Source organism: Perca flavescens, chromosome 14, assembly GCF_004354835.1.
Source record: "Perca flavescens isolate YP-PL-M2 chromosome 14, PFLA_1.0, whole genome shotgun sequence".
NCBI lineage: Eukaryota > Metazoa > Chordata > Actinopteri > Perciformes > Percidae > Perca > Perca flavescens.
Window position 1 is genome coordinate 11,531,718 of NC_041344.1, and position 25,545 is coordinate 11,557,262.

The 25,545-nt window shown below is 38.8% G+C and overlaps 3 protein-coding genes across 5 annotated transcripts in view; 1 reads left to right on the forward strand and 2 right to left on the reverse strand.

Annotated features, from left to right (window-relative positions):
• rragcb (Ras-related GTP binding Cb) lies at nucleotides 1-5,156 on the reverse strand. Its single transcript, XM_028596751.1, has 7 exons — nucleotides 4,585-5,156; nucleotides 2,559-2,762; nucleotides 2,262-2,461; nucleotides 995-1,109; nucleotides 775-917; nucleotides 530-678; nucleotides 1-309 (listed from the first exon to the last, which is right to left on the reverse strand). The coding sequence occupies exons 1-7, from the start codon at nucleotides 4,762-4,764 to the stop codon at nucleotides 164-166; spliced, it is 1,137 nt and encodes a 378-aa protein (XP_028452552.1). The 5' UTR covers nucleotides 4,765-5,156; the 3' UTR covers nucleotides 1-163.
• Nucleotides 4,515-13,626, forward strand: ppt1 (palmitoyl-protein thioesterase 1 (ceroid-lipofuscinosis, neuronal 1, infantile)). Its single transcript, XM_028596752.1, has 10 exons — nucleotides 4,515-5,179; nucleotides 6,074-6,196; nucleotides 7,695-7,804; nucleotides 8,594-8,721; nucleotides 9,001-9,071; nucleotides 10,227-10,329; nucleotides 10,465-10,555; nucleotides 11,184-11,282; nucleotides 11,375-11,446; nucleotides 13,197-13,626. Exons 2-10 carry the CDS (start codon nucleotides 6,082-6,084, stop codon nucleotides 13,317-13,319), a joined length of 912 nt encoding a protein of 303 aa, XP_028452553.1. The 5' UTR covers nucleotides 4,515-5,179; nucleotides 6,074-6,081; the 3' UTR covers nucleotides 13,320-13,626.
• cap1 (CAP, adenylate cyclase-associated protein 1 (yeast)) overlaps nucleotides 13,622-25,545 on the reverse strand; it is a 15,077-nt gene continuing 3,153 nt past the window's right edge. For all 3 annotated transcript variants that reach the window (XM_028596747.1, XM_028596750.1, XM_028596748.1), the window contains 12 exons: nucleotides 24,241-24,345; nucleotides 23,566-23,666; nucleotides 23,130-23,207; nucleotides 22,405-22,548; nucleotides 21,312-21,397; nucleotides 19,795-19,900; nucleotides 18,948-19,134; nucleotides 18,665-18,843; nucleotides 18,228-18,351; nucleotides 17,328-17,410; nucleotides 15,510-15,653; nucleotides 13,622-14,765 (listed from right to left, as the gene is read on the reverse strand). In XM_028596747.1, coding sequence (XP_028452548.1) covers nucleotides 14,682-14,765; nucleotides 15,510-15,653; nucleotides 17,328-17,410; nucleotides 18,228-18,351; nucleotides 18,665-18,843; nucleotides 18,948-19,134; nucleotides 19,795-19,900; nucleotides 21,312-21,397; nucleotides 22,405-22,548; nucleotides 23,130-23,207; nucleotides 23,566-23,666; nucleotides 24,241-24,343 — 1,419 coding nt within the window. In that variant the 5' untranslated portion in view covers nucleotides 24,344-24,345 and the 3' untranslated portion in view covers nucleotides 13,622-14,681. The remainder of the gene's footprint in view (nucleotides 14,766-15,509; nucleotides 15,654-17,327; nucleotides 17,411-18,227; nucleotides 18,352-18,664; nucleotides 18,844-18,947; nucleotides 19,135-19,794; nucleotides 19,901-21,311; nucleotides 21,398-22,404; nucleotides 22,549-23,129; nucleotides 23,208-23,565; nucleotides 23,667-24,240; nucleotides 24,346-25,545) is intronic.

Sequence of the window (25,545 nt, forward strand, 5' to 3'; positions counted from 1 at the left end):
TTCAGTTCATCAGCTGGCAGCTCAGCTTCTCTAACTTCACATTCATACAGTAAGGCAACAATGTGCTTTTGACAGGAGACGTGTGCTTTCGTATCATTCCCCCACATTGTGCGGCCTTGCTGAACTTCAGGTAAAGCAAAGAATTACACACATCCTCTGCGCTTTAAACAGCAGTTCCGTTCAGGGCGGCGTACTTTAAGCCTGTGAGGTTGTTTCTGCTGGACGAGCTGACGTCTTGAGGCGAGGTGCCAACTTCAAACACTTCGTGGATGGCTTTTCGAAAACAATGAAAGTTGTACTCTATCAAACCTGCAAAGAGAACAAATGAATCCTTTAAAGCATTTCATTTTAAAGTTCTGAAGAAAATAGTCGTTTGATTGGATTCTTATACTACAACACTGTACACACTGTCTTTCTGACACGTTCAAGTTGGCAGCTTCACACTTCCATCTCACATTTAGGACGTCCTGTATAATAAAACCACTGTCTAATGCCAATTTAACTGTTTATAAAAGCTAAAACTACTCACCTTTCCTCTCAAAGCTCTCTTCTCTGAGGATGCAGACGAGAGCGAGGAACTTTGTAACCTCTTTCAAATAAAGCACTGTAGTGTTGTTGAGCTTGATGATAGCCAAAGACTCCTTGTCATAGGCAGAGCTACTGCCATCCTCCATTAGCCTGTCAAGAACGAGAATGAAAGAAAGTCACCTTTAAACTTTTAAACCAAAGGATACGTTTATTGCCAACACTTAGAATAAATGTAATTCTCCTCACCCGTAAATGCAAGAGACATCAATGACAACATCGATCATATCACAGCAGAGTTCGTAGGACTGCATGTCCACAGGAGAGCTGTCTGTGGCGATGTAAATCTTGCTAACAACATCAAACAGGAAAGCTTTCTCGATCCCAGAATGCTGTAAAACATGAAGGATGTTAATAAGAGACGGTACAAATAGGACACACAATTAAAACGTAACAAAAGTGAACGTACAGATATGAAAATGTTCAAAAGATTCTCCAACGTCGGTAACTGAGGAATGAGCTTCTGGACGACTTTACTGAAGGCCTCAAATATGGAGTGGTCGTAGATACTGGTTAGGTAGAAGCTGGGGAGGAAAAGTAGAGGGAAGTAAAAATGTCACCAAACAAGTCTCGGCTTGAACGCTACATAACTAATGAGGTCTTCTCACTGTGAGGACGAAAGAATAAACCAATCCAACTGTCCTATTAGTCTCGCATTGCCAGACCTTCCTCCACAGCGCTGCGGGGGAGGGTTTGGCGAGTCCACACAGCACTCCGGGATGGGAGAGAAACATGCTCTGGTTTTTTGGCATTTCTTTAAACCAATCATCGTCTTGGGCGCCGCTATGCGCCACACGGAGCAACGGCGCCTCTGCAAAATAGCCTCAGGAAGGAACATGTGTACGTTCAAAAGTTGTTTTAGTCGTGCAGCAGAAAACTCAGATTGGACAGATAGTCTAGCTAGCTGTCTGGATTTACCCTGCAGAGATCTGAGGAGCAGTTAACCACAGTCCTCATAAATCCACCGGAGTTTAGAATGCCAACACAAAGAAAGAGGAAGGTAACGGACATCCGGCCGAAATGAAAGACATCCGGTGGAATTTCCAGCGGCACCTGTAGTGGAACGTCGTGGATATAAACTACACAGTGATTGAATTAAAAACTCAATGTCTGACCTTACCAATAAACTTCCTACAAAAAGATCGAATAAACAACTCCAGAAATAGCGCCATTTTTTAGATGTATGAGTTATATAATGGGGTTAATTTTAAAGCCGCATTAACAATTTCTTTGACCACTTGAGGGAAAAAGGACAAGCTAAGAAACAACATTGACATATAAACTTATAAAGTTGGTACTGCGAACATGTTTGCAAACAGTTGCCTATTCACACATAAGAAAGGGAAACAGCCGAGTTTGGTGATCATTCTCTTGGTTTGTCACGATGAGCAACATCTACCACACAGTTTCTACAAACAATTGTTAATATAAACAACATTGATACGTGCAGCGTTAAGGTACATTAGGTAATTTCACACGCTGATATATGCCAAATAGCGTTCAGAAGTCAACAATCAACAAACTGGAAATCATCATCTCTCTGGTATTTTAGTGGAGCACATACAACTTCCATCCTGTTAGACTACAATCATAAAAGTTAACACTTTCTAGGGGTGATCTGCAGCTAAGTCTTGCAGCTAAAATATCTAACCTGTGCAGACGTGTCAAACACTCACCTGAGGTGAAGTTTCTCCAGGCTGGCATCTGCCAGATCATCGTTGGCCCTCTGATGAATGTCCCTTTGTGTTTCTATTTTGTGGTCGTCTGACAGACCGTCTACTTTATGGATGAATACCTCAAAGTTGATGTCTGGATTCACTTTGTAGGCCTTGGATACGGTGAGATGTAACCGCCCGAGAGCCTCGACGTAGTCATCCTAACAACAAGAAAAGGTGACACGTTCATTCATCTCACACAGGAAGCCTTTCAAACCCCACAATGTTCTTCTTCAGTTTAAACTAATGTCATCCTACCTGAGCATCGATGACAAAGATCAAAGCGCCTGTTCCCTTGAAGATCATCTCGCTGTCAAACGTGGGGTCGAAGAAGTCCACCTGGCCAGGAAAGTCCCAGATCTGGAAGTTGACAAAGGAGGTGCTGGAGATGTCGTCCTTGTAGATTTTGTTGGTGCTCTCGAGGAACAGCGTCTCATTGGGTGACATCTTGTGGAATACAACCTGGTCAGAGGCGCAGAAGGTTTATTGTCTCTGTCCAACACTGTTGCTTTCAATGTCTTCTCTGATTCACAGTCTTGGTTCTCTTAGTCTACATTTAGCCTAAAACCTTGTAACTTATTATTACCCTTTATATTATATGTTTTGTACTCTATTAACTTCATATTGTCATACTGTCACTATTAATCTACTGCTACTTATGTCTACTCTGTATATATATATATATATAACACCAATTTCATGTCTGTCCATCCTTTGTTTACCGAAGTTTCTCCCATTTGTTTCCTGTTAAAGGATGTCTTTGAAGGGAGTTTTTCCTTATCTGAATAAATGTTTAAAAGGATAGACAGTGTCGTATATTGTACAGACTATTTCTCACCAATTTTCCAGAGAATCATATGTCACAATAGGAGCTCAAAGAAAACATATGTCGCCAGCTCGCCGCTCCCGCAAGTTCCCCCCACTACAAGATTTTTTTAGGCCAATGCAGATGTTGCATTAGAGAATAAAAAACAAATGTATCTGATAATGATATATTCAAGTCGTCTTTTTTTTTTTTTTACATAAACATTCATTTGTATTTTATTTATATTTACTAATTTAAATATTTGATTATACATGTATGCATAATTCATCCATACAATTTTGTCTGATCTTCATTAAAGTCACTGTAATCAACAAATACATTCTGGGTAAACTAATAACATTGTTTTCTGAATTGGCAAAGTTATTAAGTAACCTCAATATTAAAAATCCAAATAGAAAATAGTATGTGAACCCTTTCACAAATAACCTTTAAAAGGCTACTACAAGTCAGATCTTCCCATCAATGAGTTGAAATTGTAGTTAGCGATTAGTTGTGCCTTGTTCTGTACAAAACACATGACAAATATTGGTTATTGACACTCATCTCTTCACAAGCTGATGTGAACCATCCCTCATTCACATGTGCTTTCATAGTAGGAAACATTTGGTTGAGGTCACTACTCTGTAAAATAAGGTTGTACTAGTTATTAAAACCAAGGGTTTACCTTCTTTTTCTAATCTGACTTTGAATGTTCAAGCATATCATTCAATAAATACACCAAAACATGCAATTGTTTTTATTTTACTATTTCAGGCAGATGTAGCTTTTCCATTATTGTGACTTTGAAGAATATTAGGCCTACACCATATTTTCTAAACTAAATTATGAGAAGGGATTACTACTTGGCACTGTATTTCCCAGTCTTGTAATAAATTGGTGTGTTTTCAGAAAACTTTGTGGTGATGAATTCAATATTAAATGGTCAAAATCAGAGGGGAAAAGTAACTCAACATTGGCAACTGTGTTGGGATAATGATAATCCAATAAAAGGGAGACATTTACACTCAATCCAAAAAGGAGTAGGTATGTTAACAAAAGAGCAAGTAATTTAATTGGACACAGCAACCTAAACAGCACACATTACATTATAGGAAAGCATCCCACTGTTTTTTGTGATCATTGTGAGATACCAGAAACTGTAGATCATGTGTTAGTTGCAGGAAATACTGTATGTATCACAGAGAAAGGACACATGGAAGAAGTGAAACGAATAGGGATAACAGGAGCAGGAGTAAATAACATACTGGGGTATGGTGAAAGTGGACACGGCAGAAGATGCTTGGTCAGCTACCTAATGAGAACAGGACTGTTGAGGAAACTAACATTGGAGGAGTTACCGAACACCAGAAGATGGCAGTGGTGCAATATTAAGGATGCAAGCTGCCGTTAAAACTCAAAGAAGAAGAGCTTTGTGGTGGTGGTGGTGGTGTGTAGGCAGAGACGGTTTGGGTAAATTACCTTCTGAATAGATGACTTGCCACTCCGCCTCAGTCCCATCAGCAGTATCCTCGGTTTGTCCGCAGATGTGGACCTCTCCTCATCCATGTCTGGCTCTTCCACCCCGTAGCCAAAACTTTTGGGAAACGACCCCACAACATCGTAACTTCCCGTTAACGAGGGTTCCTCATACATAGACATCCTGTACTTAACTACCCCGGCGATCTGCTCTCTCTCTCTATTTATTTAACTGGCTAGCTAAATAATCCGTACAGGCATTTGTTGTTGATAGTCACAATGAGCTAGCATGGCGAGCTAATTAGCTAGCAGCTGTAAGCGCGGTGTTTATATGTTAAAATGCCACTTCAGACCTTCACGTATCCACGCGGGGTTTAAGATAATTTACCAAGAAGTTAAACAACCATAATATCGGCACAGATTTGATTAATTTAAACTAATCGGACAGGATTACTGAAAACAAAAGAAGCTAGGTCACAAGTTAGACATTTCCGCCCCCTTCAGTGTTAGCCACGCCCCTTGGATCTGATTGGCTGTTCGCTCTAAACATAGTCACTTGACAAACGGTCCAACAACAGAAGCAGGAAGAAGATAAACGGTGAGTAATGTGTTTGGGCATTTATGCTGTTTTGGAACATTAATTAGGCTTATTGGATTTAGACTATATGTTTTTTTTAAATGTTATGTTGATTATAACCTTCATAGCATAAACGCGCTACTGCATGTTTAAATATGTATTTAGTTCGAGCTAACTTCCCCCAGGATTCATTGACTCATTGAAAGTATCTTTATCTTGGTACTATTTCTAGTCACTGTCTTGTTGATTTCCTGATATATCTGAGACTCTCTGTGCAGTTCTAATAGATTTTAAAGCGTTGTAGATAGCAGGTAATGCAGTCAGCTTAGTTTCTGTTTTTCACAAGACTTTTAGATGTAACAGCAGCAGCACCTACTATTTTTTACTGTATTTTTCCATTAAACTTTATATTTATGTATATAATTAAGACAAAAGCAGAAAAATAAGTGAGAAGTTTGACAAAAACGCTATATATAACAGCTACACAACAAACCATTTAAAAAAAAAAAAAAAAGAATGCTCAATGAAAAGTATGAAGCATTCAACTAAAAACAGCAAAACATAATATTGCAGACAAGTTACACACAAGTCTGTGCTGAGATCGAAGGAGAGATTTAAGAGGATATTTTAATCACAACGATCTGTATTAATGATTACATTGAACAGTAGAGGAAGTGTTTTTAATGTGACATTGGATTTTATTAAATCCAGTTTAGTTATTTTAATGAGCAGTGCAGACAATGGCTCATAAGCCATAGTTATTAAAAACAGGTATGGGGTTAAGTTAATTTGTCACTGCTCTGGTTGTCTTGCAGAGTTATGTCTTAATGCAGTAGTAAAAAGTGAAGAAGGGAAAAGATAATTATGTATTTTTCAAATCAAAATGTCCACGGACCCCTTATGTGTTTGTTTCAGGGTCCAGGATGACAGCAGTCCTCCTGTGTTTGCTGCTGGCTGGTCCACTGCTGCTGGTTGCTGGCAGCCCAGTTTATAACGCCAACAATGAGACCGTACCACTGGTGCTGTGGCATGGGATGGGTGAGTCACTGTGCTGCCCATTCTTGTACTGAAAGGATGAAACCATTTATTGAGTTGTCTGATTGAAGATTTTGAGGAATAATTTGTTCCTAGAATTATTTATTTAACTCTTCATATGGTCTCCCCTTTGTATTTCCTGTTACATAGCTTTAAGGTTGAATATTCAACTGTATCTGACAGTTTCACTTACAGTATATATTCTGCATCAGCTTCATCCAGCTCTTTATTTAAGCTACATGATGTTTAAATGGAGTGAAATAGTGTACAAATACAAAAGGACTAACATATTTAGTATCCTTGGAAAGTTTTGAATCTCTACTAAAGATGAGAGTCTGGCTTCACAGCTACGGTTTGCATGATGGATCCACTGCAAAAAGTCATTGGGGTTTAAGATGTTAAGTTAACAACAGCAAGTTTTCTGCACTATACGCTGCACATATTTAAGTGCCTCCTTTTGTGTTAAAATCGTAAGGCTATAAAGGAGATAAGAAACTGAAGAAAGAAAAACCCTTATCTTATTTCAAAGACTTTTAACGTTGTGATCATAGACTGTATAAGGTTGTGAGGTGTTTCTCGTCCTCATTTCAGAACCGAAAGGTATACTGCGGGAGATCATGATAAGACATTACACATCCACCCATGTTAATACATTTTAGTGAAAGTGAAAGCAAGAAAAATAAACCCACTACTTCTTATTAACTTGGGCATTTGCACTGAAACACAAACCTTACCAGACCTGTAATGTTAGAGAGGTGTGGCGTGTATGCAGCCTCAGAGTTTCACATCTAACTGGAAAGTTGCTCATTTTAGTTGCATGCTGGTTGGGGAAATACAAAAAAAACATAAGCCTGTTTTCTTCTTCTTTAACAACAATGGCTCAGGTGCCTCTGAGGTGAAGTTACATAAGCTGTTGTGGCTCCACTGAAGCCTCTCCATGTTTTAACAGCAGTAGATTGTGATATGGACTGATCAGCTGTCTGTTTTATATGTTTAACGGATGTTAATGTAAGGCAGAATATTTCTGAAAAAAGAACTAGTGTTTATGCAAGTAATCCTTTGATAAAAGGAGACAATAAGGCTGGCGTTGCTCTATACATTTTCTTAACTGAAGAAAAAACAAACAATTACTCAATTTAAACATTACTCAAACAGTAATAAATATTGCGTTTCTCAGGGACTAGTTTTAGCGGCAGAGTAATACTTAGTTGCTCTCTTGACTATAGTGAAACGAGATATATATTGGACTCAAATTAAACAATGGTGCCCACAGTCATGGTAATGAAAGAACATGTCATCCAGTGCAACAGTGCGGCTCATTTTATATTTTTAGTGTATTTTTGGACATCAATGGCGCTCTTTGGCAGAGATGAATAAGATATAATAAGGTTTTTCCTACACAGACAATACTTGTTGGTTTAATATACACTATTATCATTGTAAACTGAGTCAAGTTTAGCTAAATAGTTTAAATGATAAAGTATGTTTACGTGTCCACCAGGGGACAGCTGTTGTAACCCGCTCAGCATGGGGGCGATAAAGAAGATGATTGAGGAGGAGATCTCTGGCATTTACGTGCTCTCGCTGATGATTGGAAAGAACGTCATTCAGGTAATTCTACACTTAAAACTGGAAACTGTTAACTTAGTCTCTAGTTGTGTGTTGATTCCAAAATGATTAAGTGCTAGAGAAAATATGATCTTTTTTTATTTTTATTATGCTTTTTAACACAAATGCAGCCGCAGCTTCAACAACATCAACAACACAGTGTTCATTTTGAGAATAAATAAATACCACCTTTATATCCCAAAAAAAATGTTTTTAGCCAGTTTTTATTATTGCAATCATTTCTTTTAATAGGACTCTTCTTTTGACTTTTTCTATTATTTTTCTGTTCTGCATATTTATTTTGTAATGTAAAATGGCAAAGCTCTAATTTATATTTATGTATCTTAATGTTTCTTTTGCAAAAAAAAGGTAGCTACTTTAAGTTCAGTAACTCTAAACTTTACCAAAAATATCAGTTATATTTTACTGAGACTTTATTTAATTTGTGTCAAGGTACATTGATTAATTATTTGCCTTCAACAGAAAAACAGGTCCTCTTTTCCTCAAAACACAACACATGGCATACCAAACAGGCATACAGCGAGTGTTAGGATTACTATTATGTAAAATTTGCAGTGCTAGTGGCACAAGTTACATCAGAAAAGTAGCTCTTTTACAACCTCACTGTCATTTTTCAGTCTTTATAATCATAGCAAACCAGCATGACTCAGCTTTGATCCATCGTAACTACGTGACTTTATCTATCTGCTCTTCTCCTCTTGGACGGTGCTCGTTTTCTTCTTTTTAATCTGCCTGTCATGCTTTAAACTTTTCATGTTTCTCTTCCTGCAGGACACAGAAAATGGGTTTTTCATGGATGTGAATGAGCAGGTGTCCATGGTTTGCGGTCAGCTGGCTCAGGACCCAAAGTTGAAGGGAGGATACAATGCTATGGGCTTCTCCCAGGGGGGACAGTTTCTGTATGTAACTATTGTTCTGGACACTGTATGCTTTTTTTTAATGTGAATATGGTAGAAATTGGACAAATTCTGTTTGTGTAGTTTCCCTTCTTGCCCGATTCTCCTGGAGTGAATGAAATACTTAAAATACAAATATCTTTGAGAATAGTGTGATTTCAACTCTGAGCTTCGTTCTCAGGTTGCAGCCTCTGTTTGAGCATGTTTTTTGTTAAAAACTATTTGTCTCCTGACATGGATGAGGAAGCTTGCATTGATTCCTCCTGGTTCCTCTTTTCACAGGAGAGCTGTGGCTCAGCGCTGTCCCTCTCCACCAATGAAAACCTTGATTTCCGTCGGGGGCCAGCACCAAGGTAACATCATTATGAAAATCCAAAACACAAGTTTAGCTCACTTCCCTTGGCAAAGCAGCACTGAAACACCTTTCTGTTTCATATGTTGCTATACTAATCATTCAGAGTTAATAAATGCACAATTCTAGACTCAGTTTGTGATACTAAAATCCCCAAACTATTATTATTATACTTCAGTATATTAGACAGTCTCTAAGAAGCACATCCTTAAAGGATAAGTCTGGTGTTATTCTATATTTTACTTATCGTTAATAAATCACATGAAAAGACCAAAACCAAGAATGAATTGATTGACCAACAAGTATTTTCTTTGCATCCAAGCCTGCTATATGCTATTCAACTGTGCCACAGGGCTCTATTACTCTATTACAAACTCATCATTGAGCCACACTGTTGCACTGAATGACATGTTCCTTCATTACTATGAACATGGGCACTGTAGTTTATTTTTAATCCCACATACGTCTCACTAGAGAACCAAATGTTTATTAATCAGCATCTGAAAATAGTCCCTTACAAATGTATTTTTTTTACTCTTGTTTAAGTAACATGCACAGCTGTTTAGGAAAATTATTTTGCCCTTTTTTTTTAAATTAAACTTTATATTTGTGACTACTAAATATTTACATCCTCAGTAGGAAAGAAAAAAGTATTGCCGTAAAATATTGAAAGATTGCATATATGGTTCTGGTCTTTTCAAGGGATTTGTTGGCAATAAGAAAAAAATTGCATAACACCTGACTCATTATTCACATTCTTTCCAGGTGCTGGGTATTAATAATCTGCACTGAAGGATTGAAGAACAACATGCATGCTGTTTGCTTTTTGCCATTTTGAATACAGATGGTCATCATCATACATATTCTTGCTATAATACCTGTAATATCCCACAGTTTCTCTAGAGTCAGCTCTGATTTGTATTATGTTCAGCAGCAGATGCTCTCATCTGTTAGTAATGCTGTTGTTGATCGTTTTGAAATTACTTTATTGTATTGCTTTTTGTATTTGCAGCTCTGACCAAATGTGTTTCCTCTTTTAGATACCGTTAAATTAGATTTTTTATGATCTTACTCAGCAGATGGAAATTGTGTGACTATTCTCATTATCACAAACTGTTTTGAAGATACAAGATACTGTGTGTTTTTCAATCCTCAGGAGTGTACGGGCTTCCCAGGTGTCCTGGAGAGAGCTCCCACATCTGTGACATGATACGCAAAGCTCTGAACAGCGGAGCTTACACCGACCTGGTTCAAAAACAGTACGTTGTTTAATGATTGTTTAGCTCTCAGTGATGCTGATGTGTTTAACAGCCTTGATATTGTGTGGCTTTCGTCACCACTGTACAGACTGTTGTTCCGTAGCACTGACTGGACGTTGTGTTTGTGGTTATCAGCCTGGTGCAGGCCCAGTACTGGCACGACCCCTTTAATGACGACCTGTACAAGAAGCACAGCCTCTTCCTGGCCGACATCAATCAGGAGAGGGTCAGTATGCAGACCAGACCTGGGATTTGAGAGCAAATGCAAAGCTTGCATTGATGCAAAATTCTGTGTAATTAGTTCAGACATTGGGAGACCAGTGTGATAGCTTTTGTTATTGTGGTAAAATAATAAGTCTGTTCTTGAAAGAAGTAGTTTGACAAAATAAGCGCATGTTAAGGTCCACTAACTGGCTTTTAACTGTATCTCACATGATAAGTCACCCTTTAGAAAGAGCTGATAGATATTTAATGGTTAAAAAAGTAGTTTTTCACAGATCAGTTCTAAGCCATTAATAAGAAAAATGTTTGGGTTGCCAGGTTGTGAAAAATTACTTTGAATGACTCATTTATTAAGAATTTAATCAGAATTTATTAATTGATTAACACAATTTGTAACTGCATTGTTACCAAACAAAAATGTAATTTTTAGTCAAATTAAAATCGTTTTTTGAGTACTATGGTTTAAATTTTGTATATATTTTTATATATAGACATACATATAGCTTTATAAGATGGACAAACACTAAAGGTTTCTGCTCATTTGTATTTGTATTTCTATAGTTTGAATCCAGTTGGACATAATCGGCTTTCTCAATATGTTTTGTATTGTCTAATTATTGTTTGCTTCAAAGGCTGTAAATGAGACGTATAAGAAGAATCTTCAGTTACTGGAGAAGTTTGTCATGGTGAAGTTCCTGCAGGACACTGTAGTTGATCCTGTCGATACAGAGGTAACGAACACACACTCTATAGAATATATATCTTTTTCATTGAATATAATAAAGCCACCTCACAAACCGTCTTGTCCTGATTTTTGCTGTAGTGGTTCGGCTTCCTAAAAATGGGCCAGGCCAAAGAGACTGAAACTCTACAGGAGAGCGTTCTTTACAAAGAGGTACAGAAACTGTGTTTATTGTCTCATGAGGAAATACAATTGATAGTGTGAGGATTGTTTGTTTAACCAGAAAATCTGAAGCATGATACCAGGGCTTTCTGTCCATATTCTTTTCTCTTTATCCATTCATTAATTGTATTTGAATTGCTGAACGGTGTGACTCAGAGGTCTGAAACCAACATTTATTACTATAAGTAAAATGGGTACCTTCTACTTTGCGGGCAGTCATATTAGAACAAGATAAAACTGTTATTTTTATCAGTGTATAGCTCCCATCAGTCTTAGCCACAGTTAAAGGAGCAACCACCTATTTTACACAAGGTTCAGTTTTCTCTTCACGGGAGCAGCTTGTAGAAACTGTTGTATAATGTCTCTTGTGGCTCTGGTATTTTGTGTCTTTATTGTAGAGTCCGTAGACAAGGTCCCTAAATGGAACTGTAGAGTTTAGAAATTGTCTTGGATTTAGATAGAAAATGGTCTTAAATTGTGTTGGTTTGGAGGTCCTTTCACGCCTAAAAAAACTATTGTAATATGTCCATTAAAACACCAATACCTCGCCATCCTCTCCACCCGACTGACACACACTTGGTTTAAAATTACGGCAAGAACCGCTAAAAACACCACAACGTTGCCGTCCTCTCCTCCACCCGACTGACAAATTTTCTCGGCTTAAAATTTCGGTAACAATCGCTAAACGCACCGCAAACTCATGGTCCACTCTGACATTACCCGACTGACAGACATGCTTTCTTGACTTAAAATTACCCACCGTTGGTCGGCTACGGTCGCTGAACAGGCTACACAGTTGATTTGCCTAAGTTAAATTGCATGTTTCCATCATGAGGAAGTCAAACTTGCGGTTTAGGTCTGTCAAGGTGGTTGTAAACAGCCGCGGCCCGCTTGCCTGGTTCTCCCGTTAGCAGTTAGCATGGCAGTGTTAGCCAGGACCAGTCGGGATCACGACTGTGTCTCAATTGTCTCAATCGCCATAGGCGGGGCTAAGCATCCTGCACCGCTGCAAAATAACCTCAGGAAGGAACTCGTTTTTGTGGAACATGTGTACGTTTAAAAGTAGTTTTAGTCGTGCAACAGAAAACTCAGATTTGACAGATAGTCTAGCTAGCTGTCTGGATTTAACCGGCAGAGATCTGAGGAGCAGTTAAATATAGTTCTCACAAATCCACCGGAGTTTAAAATTCCAACACAAAGAAAGCGGAAGGTAACGGACATCCGGCCTAAAAGAGTGAAATCCTGCGGAATTTCCGTCGGCAACGGAGACTAGGTAGAACCTATTTCCGTTGATCCCGTTTGCTGCTTCCATGGCAGTAGCGCGCTGGGTTTGCGTTTTTACAGGTAGGCCTATATTTGGCAACCTGGCTCAGCTGTCAAAATGTGCAGTTGATACCAACACACGGGCCAAAACACAAACGGACGTTCCGTCACAGAACGGAAATTCAAAGGAGAAAATACTGGCATTAGCATTGTTGCCAGAAAAGATAGTATTTCAACTTAGCATGTTTCCTTAAAATCTGATGACATATTTTGGTCATTTTTGGATTTAATACAGTAAATATTACATATTGCACCTTTTAAGTTGACAAATTGGTTGTATGTGTCATCCTTACTCTCACAGTTAAAAAGATAACTCAATCTCTCAGACATTGTGGTGTAGTATCCTACCCTACCAACGACTGCCTTTAGACAGTTAAGCTTCTGAGTATGTGAAACTGAATTTTGTGTCCACGTGCAGGATCGTCTGGGCCTGGCAGCGATGGACAAAGCCGGAAAGCTGGCTTTTCTGGCAACCAAGGGAGACCACCTGCAGTTCACCCGAGAGTGGTTCAATGCAAACCTGCTGCCTTATTTACACTGAAACACTTCCAGGCAGTCATCCCAGAGTAAATATAATATCAAACTTTTGTTTTAAGAGCAATATAATGCAAGTTAAGTAAAAGCTTAACCTGAGCAGGGGTTGCAGAAAGCACATAATTCATTCCTTTTACACTCATCACTTGTAGCATGTTGATATTGTGAGGTTAATTTTAGTATCTACATTGTGTTTTAAGTCTACTAACACTGAGTTGTTTTGATGGTCAATTTCTTTTTAAATAAATTCTAATCATTGAATTGCCTCTGTACAGAATACATGTTTAATCCAATAAAGACAAACAGACATTTTATTGCAACATGTTTTAATGATGTCTCCAGTACTAATGAGCAGAATTCAGATTTTTGGACCCAAAAAAATAAAGAGGTAAAAAGGAGACAATATAAAGGAAATTCAGCAAAGAGTTTTAGAACTTCAAGAGCTGAAGATAACCAAAGAGTGCAGACATGAGCGAGTGGAGAGATGCCAATGGTCAGGCTAAAATTTTAAGACTTTTCTGTAATTAATACCTGTACAGATGATTACAGCAGATATTTTCAATCAAGAGATGGAGGTGGAGAATTTAACTGATTATTTCCTTCAGTCTCTCTTCCACTTCATATCAACATCTCTTGTGCTCTTTATTGCAAACTTTTTCTTACATGCCTCCTTTATATGGAATGTTTTTTTTTTTTTTTTTTTTTACTCGGGAATGTCCTATGTGTGGGGTTTAACGGAAAGCACATGGAATGATAATTTTCCTATTTTAATTGTTCCAACATCATCTAGATGGAGAGTTTCATGATGTGTGCACACACATTTTAAGTCCTATTTATGTGCTCTGAGACTTTATTCACTATGAATGATATTATAATTAACATCAGCGGAGGTGATACGGATGCCATTATCCTTTGACTAGTGCTTCACCAGTGAATTGCATATAATGGAAGTCAGGTCACAAGTTAAAATTCTACATGTTAAATTTTGCTTAGCATAATCCAGATAGATACAAAATATCATAGAGCATCCCCGCTATTGGCAAAACTTGAATGTTTTTTGAAAAGTGCTCACTGGCTTACAGAGAAAACCAATTTGAATGACAAGCCGCTCCCTGCTGATTGGCTGGAGGATTTTGCTCCAGATAAAAGTGAGCAGTCCTCTCATTGGCTGATGGAAGGAACAGCTTAAGCTGTGATTGGCTGACAAGGAAGGAAGATATAACACATGAGGTCCAAATCTCAGTCTACAGTGTGAGAGTTAGCTGGTGGGGTGGTTGATCAGTCAGGAAGGCATTTGCACACAAAAAAAAAAAAAAAAAATGGGGTGGGGATGGTGTCGAGGAGGGGCCGCCATTTCACATGCTGCCGTCTATCCGGCGATCTCCGTTGCTGTGGTAATGAGCTTGTTTCCGTCCCAGACGGTCTTGAACTGCTCAGGAACAGGCATCTCCGTCTGAGAGGAGAGAAAAGTCAGGTTTAAATTACTATTTTAATATTCTTGTACTACATAAAAAGTATATAGCTGGAAAGATTCTACGTTTTTCTTAATGTTAACAAAACTCATAAAAACACCAAAACCAACAACGTATTCCAATGCTTTCAGATTTCACATATACGTCACTGGCTGCGCTGCATTTTTATGAACTATGATAATGTGGCCATGGTTCACATCTCTCGCCCAGGTCCAGCAGGCTCCGTCTCACACGCTATTACTCAACGAACTGAAGTTACCGTAGTTCCAGACCATTCAATAACTTCTGTGTTTTTCAATATAAACGACATGGCTTCGGTCGTGGAGAGGCCTAGGAAAAATCTTAGTCGCACCCTTACAAATTTGGTCGCATATGCGACAAAATTGGTCACATTCTAGAGCCCTGTACATAGTATTTACATTAGCATGATTGAAAATAAGTCAAAATAAGCTACAGTGCAATGTTAATGGTAATGAAGGAACATGTCACCCAGTGCAACGATGTGGCTCATTTGTGTTTTTAACAGTTTTTGAACAACAACGGAGCTCAGTGGCACAGAGGAATAAGCTACATTAGGGAAAAAAAAAAAAAAAAAAGATAATGGTTAGTCTATCAATTAATTGTTGGTTTTGGTCTTTTCGTGGGATTTGTTGACAAAAAAAATTTAAAGATCAGACTCATCCTTTGATCAAATTTTCCAATTTCCCGCCTGAAAAGATACTCACAAACTCTCCGTCTTTGTTGGGTACCAGGATGTTCATCTCTGAACTTTTGGCGCTGACAATCTCGCAGCTCAGAGAGTCTTTGCTCAGGTAGACATGGCAACCGTCCGTCTTGTTGATGGAGATAGTGGGGACCTTACCCAGGACCTGGATACAAAAGTCAACAAAATACATGTAATAGCTGCTGATTAACAGCATGTTGAAAAGAAAAGTCAGATTTATTTCTGCTGTATCTTCATGCATCTGCACTGAACTACTATCAAGATTTCTTTGAGCAAAAGGATTGTATGCAATAACAGTGGAGCTGCTCTGTGGCCTAAAACGAAACAAACTACTAAGCTTGCTGTGTGTAACTACATGGCTATATATAAGCAGGGCGTTTATGAAAAATGCATCAATGTTCAGCAAAATAAAAAAAAATTAAAAAACTCAAGAGTGACAGGACAGCACAAATCATTGTGCGATATAAAATGCAACAAAGCTAGTGGTCAGGATCCAAATATCAACATTGCACTGCAGTCTGCTGAGAGGTACAATTCCAGGGAAATGTAATCCCATCAGCTTGATTCAACATAAAGCAGAATGTGGGGGTGGGGGCAGTCTTTGGCAGTGTCCTCATTTAGGATCCTATTGGCCTGAGGGTAGACGCTCCTCCGAAGACTCTATGCTGGCCTGGCGTATCCGCTTCCTTCTACCCGATCAACAGGGAGATAAGGCTGTCACCCGGGTGGTTTGGATCTTTGATGATTCTCCTAGCCTTATTCTCGTAAAGCCTGGTGTAAATATTCTTTAGGCAGAGTAGGTCACCGCCGCCTATTGTGCGTTCAGCCCGAACCTATCACTCTTTGCAGGGCCTTGCGGTCCTCTTCAGCGCCGTTTTTGTAGCAGGAAGTGATGTTCCACGTCAGGACACACTCAATGATGCAGGAGTGGAAATTCCTCAGTGTTTGAGGAGATACCTGAAATCAGGCCCACCACAGCTCTGTTGTCAGCAAACTTGATGGTGGTATTGCAGTCAAAAGTGGCTACACAGTCATGTGTGTACAGAAGTACAGCTGGGGACTCCAAACACAACATTGGGGTGCTCCGGTGTTGAGGAGGAGGGTGGAAGAGGTGTGAGTCCGCCCACCCTCACAACCTGGGGTCTGCCTGTCCGGAAGTCAAAGATCCACATGCACAATGAGGTGGTCCTTGAGCTCTGCGTCACTGCACTGTAACTTTTATCCTTGTATTTCATATCTGTCTTATTCTATTTTAGCTGTTTCCTCCCTGTTCTCCCATACCTTTGTTGTGCTGGCTGGCAGCAGGTTGTGCTTACCAGAGCATGTGTTGATAGGTTTTACTCCTTTTTCCTAAAAAGGAGGGTGTTTATCTTGTGCTTGGGTTTTGTTTGTAATTTAGTTTTTGCTTTTTCATTTACCAACGTTGTTCTCGTCTCATTGTAGATCGGCCTCTGCCTGACCGTGGCAAGTTCACTTTTTGTTTCGGTTTTCTGTGGAGCGCATTGCTGCACGTTTTCGGTTTGTATTACTAATAAATTGTACTGGTCATTTTATAACAAGCGCCTCCCATCCTTCCTTCAGTTATTCTAACATCAATGGTAACGCTCTGCATTATAGGGTCATGCTTAGAAAGGGAGATGGGTGTGAGAGGTGCACCCACCCATCCATTAAACTCTGCCGTTTTTGCTTTTTGGCTGCCGATTGCCTCAAAGCAAGCATGCAATTTATATAGCTCACTTGCTATAGAGGCATCAGCCTTGGGTCGGTTATAGTCTCTTTAAAACAGCATTTTGTTTTACATGGCATGTTGATTACACACCTGAATCTTGGCATCCTTACAGTTGATAATCTCTACGATGCCCACGACATCATCAAACACCAGGCCCATTTTACTACAGCCGTCTGATGGAGAGAAACAAACACATTTAGAGGGCAGAGGTACGCATGCCTTGTTAACGGTCAAGAGACGATCTTTGGAAAATAAATACTACCCGTTCCTTCACACTGGCCTTTTTGACATTGTATTACCTTTTTGTTTGTTATTTGGGGTATTTTTTAGCTAAATGACCGGGATGAAATGGGCAACACAATACTTGTACAGAAACAAGGCCAATTATTAAAGACAGATGCAATTGTTTGAACAAATTAACTGTACATTTTTTCCAATATTTCATTATCATATTGCCTTAAAATAAATCTTAAGTCAATTTCTCCATACAGTTTACAATAATTGTCAATTAAATAAAATGCAGTCTTTCCATGTGATGGCTTTCTAACCAGAAAGAAGTATTTCAAAAACATATTCTGTGTAATTCTTAAATATTGTAATTATTTAATCCAAATCAACTGCACTTATTGTCTGACTTTTTGTCAAAAAGGTATAGGTTTTGGAGGATAAGCTGTAGGCTGCAACTTGAACTCTATATTTGATTACATTTTTGCAAATTACTATGATTAACAAAATTATGCCAAATTTGCCATTAGCAGTTCCTGTCAGTTCCAGTTGCAATCTAACCATATATGTACAGACAACTATGACTGAATTACTTTGATACTGAAGAAAACTTAAAAATGTGATTATTCTCAGCCAAGTTCTCAAGGTTCAAGTTGAGTCTGTTTTTATTTATGATTTCTAAGCCGTGTATTTAAAACTTCTGGCTTAGAAGATTCTGACCAGTGAGTTGAGCTACTTCTAAACATCTAACAGTTTTGTCCTTACCTATAGTGATGGAGTTGATTTTGCCCTTTATCTGCAGGGTGCTCTTGTTGCACTTGTAAGCATAAACCACTTGTTTCAGCTCAGTCCGGTCGATCACCAGGTTCTGCGCTCCGTCTTGGTTCTCCTGGAGAGGAGAAGAAGAGAAAAAAAAAAAAGGAATGAAGAAAATAAAGATGAAGAGTTGATGAGACCATATGACAGAGTTACTATAAAAAAAGACCAGCTAAAAATAAAAAAAATAAAGTATTCCAGTCAAAAGCCACAAAAAAAACAAAAAAAAAAAAAAAAAAAACACGTCTACCCTTGTAAATCTGGTCCACTCCTCCTTTCAGTGTCTTTACTTTTACAGGGATAAACTACAAGTTAAAACAAGTTGGATAGGCTGAAATTTGTAAAATTCTAGGTAATCGATTAGCGAGAAAGAACCAACAACTTACCACTTTCCACTTCTTCCCATCCAGCTCAAACACAGGGGGCAGCTTGCGGGTCGGGGTGGCCGACGCAGCAGGTCGGGGATTGGATGAGGCGAAAGGTTTTGGTCCGGAACGCACCGGAGCCGTACCCCTCAAGTTAGGATTCTTGTGGGTCTTCTGGTCGTCGCTCACATGCTTCAGGCCTGGAGAGGTCAAGGAAAGAGGGAAACGTTAGTAAGTCCTACAGCATACCATGTCTCTGGCTCAGCTCCTCCGATGCAGGTCACTGAGAATGGTGGTCACCTACCGCTGGTGATGTTCGCTCCCTTGTTGATGGCCGCGAACAAAGCGTTACGATCGTCAGCACCAGAATCGCCACCGCCACCAGATGATCCGCTCAAGTCCATGGGGGGAGGAGGAGGTCCAGGGGGAGGTGGAGGACATCCACCAGCAGGAGCACTGGGGGGAGCTGCAGAGGCTGAAGCAACAGCACCCTGAGATTGACAGAAAATTAGGTATGCTGTTAACTGCTGGAAAAGCTGGATGTCTTCAGTACTGGGAGTGATTATACAACATATTATTGGTCACTGAGTGATATGTTAGCTGAAGCAATAAATAAAAATTAATTTCTTTCATACATACATACAATAGTGTAATTTTAGTCTACAATTTGCGCTTGATTTGAACATTTGATAGAATGTTTCACTACTTATGAGAGGTGCAAACAAAACCAAAAAACAACTTTATTCTTGCAATCACTTAATCACAAATTTCACTGATGTAGCTCGTCTACTAGCTTCAGTTTTGTTTTCATTTCTTCTAAATTCATAAACATGGTAGATTGCAAATATGATGTAAATATGAGATTGTCATACGTTTCACATTTGAATTGCTAGTTGAGGAACAGATCAGAGTAAAATGTAAGAAACATAATATAATGAACTATCTGGCAGATGTAGGCTAAGTCCTCAGCTCCAATTGGCTCTTCCTGCCAAGAATATACATATGATTATTCATTTGAGCTCTTGAGAGCTGCTTTTAAAATGTTAATCTAACGCTTTACTGTAAGTCGCTTGATAAATATGGTCTTATTTATAGAACTTTTTTTACTTGTACGTTGGCTCTTTAGAAGAAGGGTTATTGCTGGGACTCACACTCTTGCTCCAGGTCAGCCCGGTGGTGTGGTACTCTTTGATGTAGTTTTGCAGCTCAGCCCAGATGGAGAGGTAGGCCTTCACCCAGTCCACATGTGTCTGGTCCCTGTGAGAAGAGATTACAACAGGCAGTCAAATCTCATCTTTACGTTTCTTTTACCCCCCTCCAGCAATTTGTTGTTCGTTTTTTGCTGGTCTCTGGGAACAAAACCAGACATTTACTACTAGGTTTTAAATCCACATTAACCACTAAGCCCAGATCTCACACCATTTGAACAGCAACTGTTTTGATCCCATGCCTAGTATTTTTTTTTTTAATACAGCATTCAACTCTGCAGTAGGGCTGGGCGATATATCGATATTATATCGATATCGTGATATGAGACTAGATATCGTCTTAGATTTTGGATATCGTAATATCGTGATATGACATAAGTGTCTTTTCCTGGTTTTAAAGGCTGCATTACAGTGAAGTGATGTACTTTTCTGAACTTACCAGACTGTTCTAGCTCTTCTATTATTAATGATTATTTATCTAAAATCTAAGTGTGAAGATATTTTGCGAGAGCACCAACTGTCAACTCTAGAATATATCGCCGCAATATCGATATCGAGGTATTTGGTCAAGAATATCATGATATCTGATTTTCTCTATATCGCCCAGCCCTATATTAGAAAATATGGGATGTAGAAATAAACGCTGAAAATGTGTAGAAGAAAAATTTAACAATTTAAAATGTTGGAAAAAACTAAAACAAACCTTATGGAGCTTTGATTTCATAAAATGTACTCCTGTTGTTATACTGTATTTATGTTTACATTTTATTGTTATTTGAACAGCTGAGCATTGAACCAGGTGAAGAAACCTGTTTATTATTTATTCATTTTGCAACTGTTCACTGAAATAGCCGGTTTCTATGAAACTACTTGTGACATGTCATATTTGGCTTTGACTTTGACTGAACATTTGCTCTCACTTTGCGGAAAAAATATCGGGATATATATCGTATATCGATATTCAGCCAAAATATATCGGAATATGACTTTTGGTCCATATCGCCCAGCCCTACTCTGCAGAGTACTCACTGACGCATTTGATTAAAAGGTTTTTGTGCAACTGATCAGCATGAACAGGCTGATTTTAGTCTCATTAACTTCTAACGTGACTCTAACTCTGCTCCAAAACACAAAAGCTTTGGTCTAAATACAGGAAGTCTGGCAGTAGCATGCGTCAGCGTGTCGTGTGGCAGTGCTGACTCCGTAAAAGTGAACTTAAAAAAAAAAAAAAAAAAAGGAGCGTGGAGGAAGGAAAGATGGAAGACAGATGGGTTGAGCAAGCTGCTTGGCTGCATATGAAAGCTTATCTGACCCTTTTAGTTTTTAGACATTACAATATTTTAAAGACAAATGATGCATATAAAAAAAAAAAAAAAAAAAAAAAGCCCACTAGATTGTTGTGTTAAATCTAAAATTAGTGTGTGGACAGCTTAAATGAAGACTAATGCAACTTTACTTACTTTTCCTTGAATTCCTTGAGCACACGGTTGGTGTAGAACATGGCAGCATCCTGCATCTCTTTAACGTAGGGGCATGGCTTAGGAGCCTGGGACACAAAGAAAAATGTAAACCCAAATGCATTTGTGTCTAAACCGAGATTAAATTAAAGTTCGACATTTTGGGAAATATGCTATGATAATTTTCTTTCTTGCCTAGATGAGTATGGAAATGAAAGAAAATGACATTTGGGGAAATTTGCTTTCTTCTGGAAGTTTGGAGAGATTAGAAGTACAGAAGTCTGTATGCTAAATATGAAGCTACACCAAAAGGACAGTTAGATTAGATTAGCATAAAGACTGGAAGCAGGGGAGGAAAAGCTAGCCTGTGTCTGTTAAAGTAACATTTGCCTTTCCCTTTTTTTTGTACAAATTAAAAACATACAAGATGTAGAATGTTAATTAGTGAGCTTTAAAAAAGGTGCTGGTGGTCAGTTTTACTGTTGGAGGGAGCCAGGCTAGTCGTTTCCCTGTCTGCAGTCTTTAAGCTAAGCTAACCAGCTGTTGGCTCCATCTTTACATTTAGCATATAAAAATGAGTGGTATCAATCTTCTCATCTAATTTTCAGCAAGAAAGTAGATACTTGTATGTCCCAAAATGTAGAAGTATTCATTTAAATTTACATTTCATTTTACAGTATAAGCAAGAAAGTGGAAAAAGTAATATTCACACGCAAAATGTGAGGAGATCTTCCAAGATATTTTGGAGTAGGCGTAGAAAGAATGAATGCATCTTATTATGTGTATTTATAAACCGGATGTATTAGTCATAAGGACAAAACAACAGCAAACAAAGAGTTAATCATCTAAACTGTAACAGTGAAGCTCTGTTTCTGTGGCCATGTGTCAGCCAACAAACTGTCGCTCAGCAGACAGTGATGACAGAATCAAAGAGTGGCTTGTTTCCGGCCATTATACACTCATTTATCTGCCCCACACACACGCCCCCTGCCCCTTGCCCCCACATACACACACAGAGTAACTCTCTGTTACACACAAACAAAGTCCCAAAAAGCTTCCCTTTCTGCCCGTTAACCACTCCCATCCCCAGTCTCACCATGGCGATCCATCCGAGGGCGGGCACGCTCTCGCTCACGGCAGAAAGGTGGTTGAACTGTGGCGAGCTGCGGTTCTGCTCGCGGAACGTCTGCACCTGCTGGATCGCTTTGGACACCGGCTGCAGGAGAGTCGTCAAAACTGCCTGAAAAGGAAGACGACAAAAAGTTTTACAGCTTGAACAAGACTAAAAATATGTCACGCATTATACATTTTTAGCAGGCTCAAGTTTTGTGTCAAGTGATTTTTAGATTCAGGAAACCCTTCTTTTTTCAATCAGGTGACTTTTTGTGTAAACTAAAGAAAACATCTTGTTACCAAAAAATAATAAAAAGTTAAAGTTAAATTACAAAGTCATTTTCCTTTAAAATTTTCAGCATGGCATGTCTCTGACCAAATCTGGATAACTAGCCAGCCAGTTAAAAATGCAACGATAAGGTGATACAATGAGGGGACCACAAAAACTCTGAGCAAAGCCATCTCCACTGATCTGGTTGCCATGATCTCCACTAACTGAAAAAAACACCAAGAACCCCACTATTATTAAGTAATGACGCAATGCAAAGTAAAAGCTACCTGGCTGTGAAAGAGTGAAGGCACTGCAGGGATAAAAGAAAAGAGGCTAGCATAATGAATTATTCAACTTCCTGAAATTGATTAATCAATGTCATTTAGTTAACTTAGACAATTAAGGAACCAAGCAATTACAAAGTGTGTTTAACTCACATCAGAGGGCTTCTGGGAGGAAGAGGCTGTTATGAGGAGTATTCTCTGACTGGAGAATGCCTGCTTCATCATGTCTGCCTGAAAGGGAAGAGAGAGGAAAGTTAGTTTAAACTATCTGAACAGAAATGGAAACAGACATCCTGTTGTTTTTGCATGCTTTTGTCATTTTTACTGACAATTGCATGTCTAACAAAACAAATACAATACAATACACTCAAAAAAGATTCAAGTCTCGTCAAGTTTTGTAAAAAAAAAAAAAAAAATATCATAACAAAAAAAAAAGTGTGTGATTTGTAGTTAATATTTAAAAACACAGACTTAACTAATCATTTTGGTGGTGTGTCAGAGAGAGATGACTTGATGTGAATACATGACAGAACTGACTGTATTTAACGGTCACATTTCTCTATTATTTTGCATCTTAACTGTAACTTACATGTTTCTGGACATCGCCCCCGATCTTCTGGCTAAGAGATAAGTACTGAGCCACGGGACCGCTGACGATCACATCAAAGGCCTCGACGTACGCCGATACAGCTACAGAGAACAAAAACACAACATAAAAATGCTTTTTAACATTTTAAAAAGACCATGATATTGTAAAAAAAACAATAACAACTGGTCAACACAGCAGATAAGTGGAGTGGGTGGAGTTTACAGAATGTTGACATCCAAACCAAATTATTTCTGCGCAGCGGTAGCAGTGGTCCTGTGTAACTGCTCGATGAGGAAGGATAGTCAAATATTGTTATCGTTACATTGTTGAAAGAAAAAAAAAAAAAAAACTCATTACACTTTAAAGCAAGATATGAGGTCAGGCGCTAAGGGATTTATTATCTTTGTTTGTTTGTTTGTTTGTATTGAATGGCTGTGGCAGCAGCACTAATGCACGATTTGCATGGACAGGTTTATCTGATTTCTTAAAAAGTTAAGAAAAGGCCCAGCCCAAAAGCTCTATTTAGGATCAGCTTTGATATCTACATGTAAATACTTGATTTATCTGATTAATGCATACTTCAAGTAGACTATCTCACTCAGAGAAATGTTCACCAGACATCTTATTTATGATACATGTAATAATACAGTATAATAATGATACTTGATCATTTACCTCCCCCAGCAGAATTTCCACCACTTCCTCCAGGGCCTGACATGGACTCCAGGCGACCGACCGCCACCTCCAGCCGCTGCACCAGACTCGCCAACTCAGCCATACCTGTGAGATTGAGAAAGCCATTAAGCAAGATGCAAACAATGGAGAAATGAAGCATGAGCTACAAGCTTTACTGGTTCCTGGTCACACCTTATAGCAGCCAAAGGTCTTTCAAAATCACTTTTTTTTTTTTTGAACGGTAACATTATTATCGTATTTTCTGCAAGTCCACGAGATTCTTCACTTCAAAAAGCTCTTCGTTGTTGTCCCAGTAAATAATCATTAAGACACAGTGGTACTTTCTGTTCTAACAGTCTTCTAATTGGGGACTGAATTACTCCTGGGACACAAGGTGAAGGCAATTACTGCAATTAAAAATCAGCTAGTTTGGTAGAAAAAACAGCAGTGCTCTGGATCCTGGGCACGTTTTTTTCCTTTGGTTGATTGTGTCCTGCAATCAGATGCCAGGCTGTCCCACATAAAAGGCTACATTTTTAAGAGAAACACGGTGAAGTATTTGGTTATCAATCTAAAACAGTGATCTTAAATTTGCACACCAGTTTATAGTGAAAGTCATTATCCTACATTACCTGGCCCACACACACAAAGTCCTCCAAAATTTGAATTAATAGACCCAAAAATGTGCCCTTTTTTGGCCCGTAGTTAGAGTCACAGAATTCTACTCGACTAACGAAAAAAATGGGTGTGCTGGGAAGCAGGTCAGGACTTGCTGAGTAAAAGGTATGTAGATTGTACACTACAAGTCACTGCTGACTCTCTGCAGCGTGAAAACCTGCCCTGTTATCCAAGCTATGTCATTTACCATTTTCAGATGCTTGTATGTTTCACAACAAGCAGCTAAAGTTTAAACTAAGGGTTTTACAGAGCAAAAAAATGATAATTAAAACAGTAGTGCATGTGTGTCAACCATAGACTCACTGTATAACATATGGACGTAGTCTCTGTGATGTCACCCATAGGCTATTTTCGTACCAGGGTGTACACATGTTTTATTCTGCTGTAAAGTTGGGCATTTTAACATAGGGGGTCTATGGGGATTGACTTCCTTTTGGAGCCAGCTTCAAGTGGCCACTCGATAAACTTAAGTTTTTGGCATCGGCTTCATTTTTCAGCACCGGAGGTTGCCGCTTGGTGCCAAGATGCAAACTGATTATCCTAACTTAACCCTTTAAGTACATGATTAACCAACTTTAATCCAAGTCTAGCAAACACACACCCCTAATGAAATAAAGCTAACATTAC

What these genes read in the sequence shown, in the direction of transcription:
- ppt1 (XM_028596752.1), top strand. Translation starts at nt 6,082, where the DNA reads ATGACAGCAGTCCTCCTGTGTTTGCTGCTGGCTGGTCCACTGCTGCTG. An exon ending in CGTCGGGGGCCAGCACCAAG is followed by an intron (nt 9,072 to 10,226) that starts GTAACATCATTA and finishes TTCAATCCTCAG; the next exon opens with GAGTGTACGGGCTTCCCAGG. An exon ending in TTGATCCTGTCGATACAGAG is followed by an intron (nt 11,283 to 11,374) that starts GTAACGAACACA and finishes TTTTTGCTGTAG; the next exon opens with TGGTTCGGCTTCCTAAAAAT.
- rragcb (XM_028596751.1), bottom strand. Translation starts at nt 4,764, where the DNA reads ATGTCTATGTATGAGGAACCCTCGTTAACGGGAAGTTACGATGTTGTG. An exon ending in CTGGAGAAACTTCACCTCAG is followed by an intron (nt 1,110 to 2,261) that starts GTGAGTGTTTGA and finishes TTTCCTCCCCAG; the next exon opens with CTTCTACCTAACCAGTATCT. An exon ending in TTTTGAACATTTTCATATCT is followed by an intron (nt 918 to 994) that starts GTACGTTCACTT and finishes CATGTTTTACAG; the next exon opens with CATTCTGGGATCGAGAAAGC.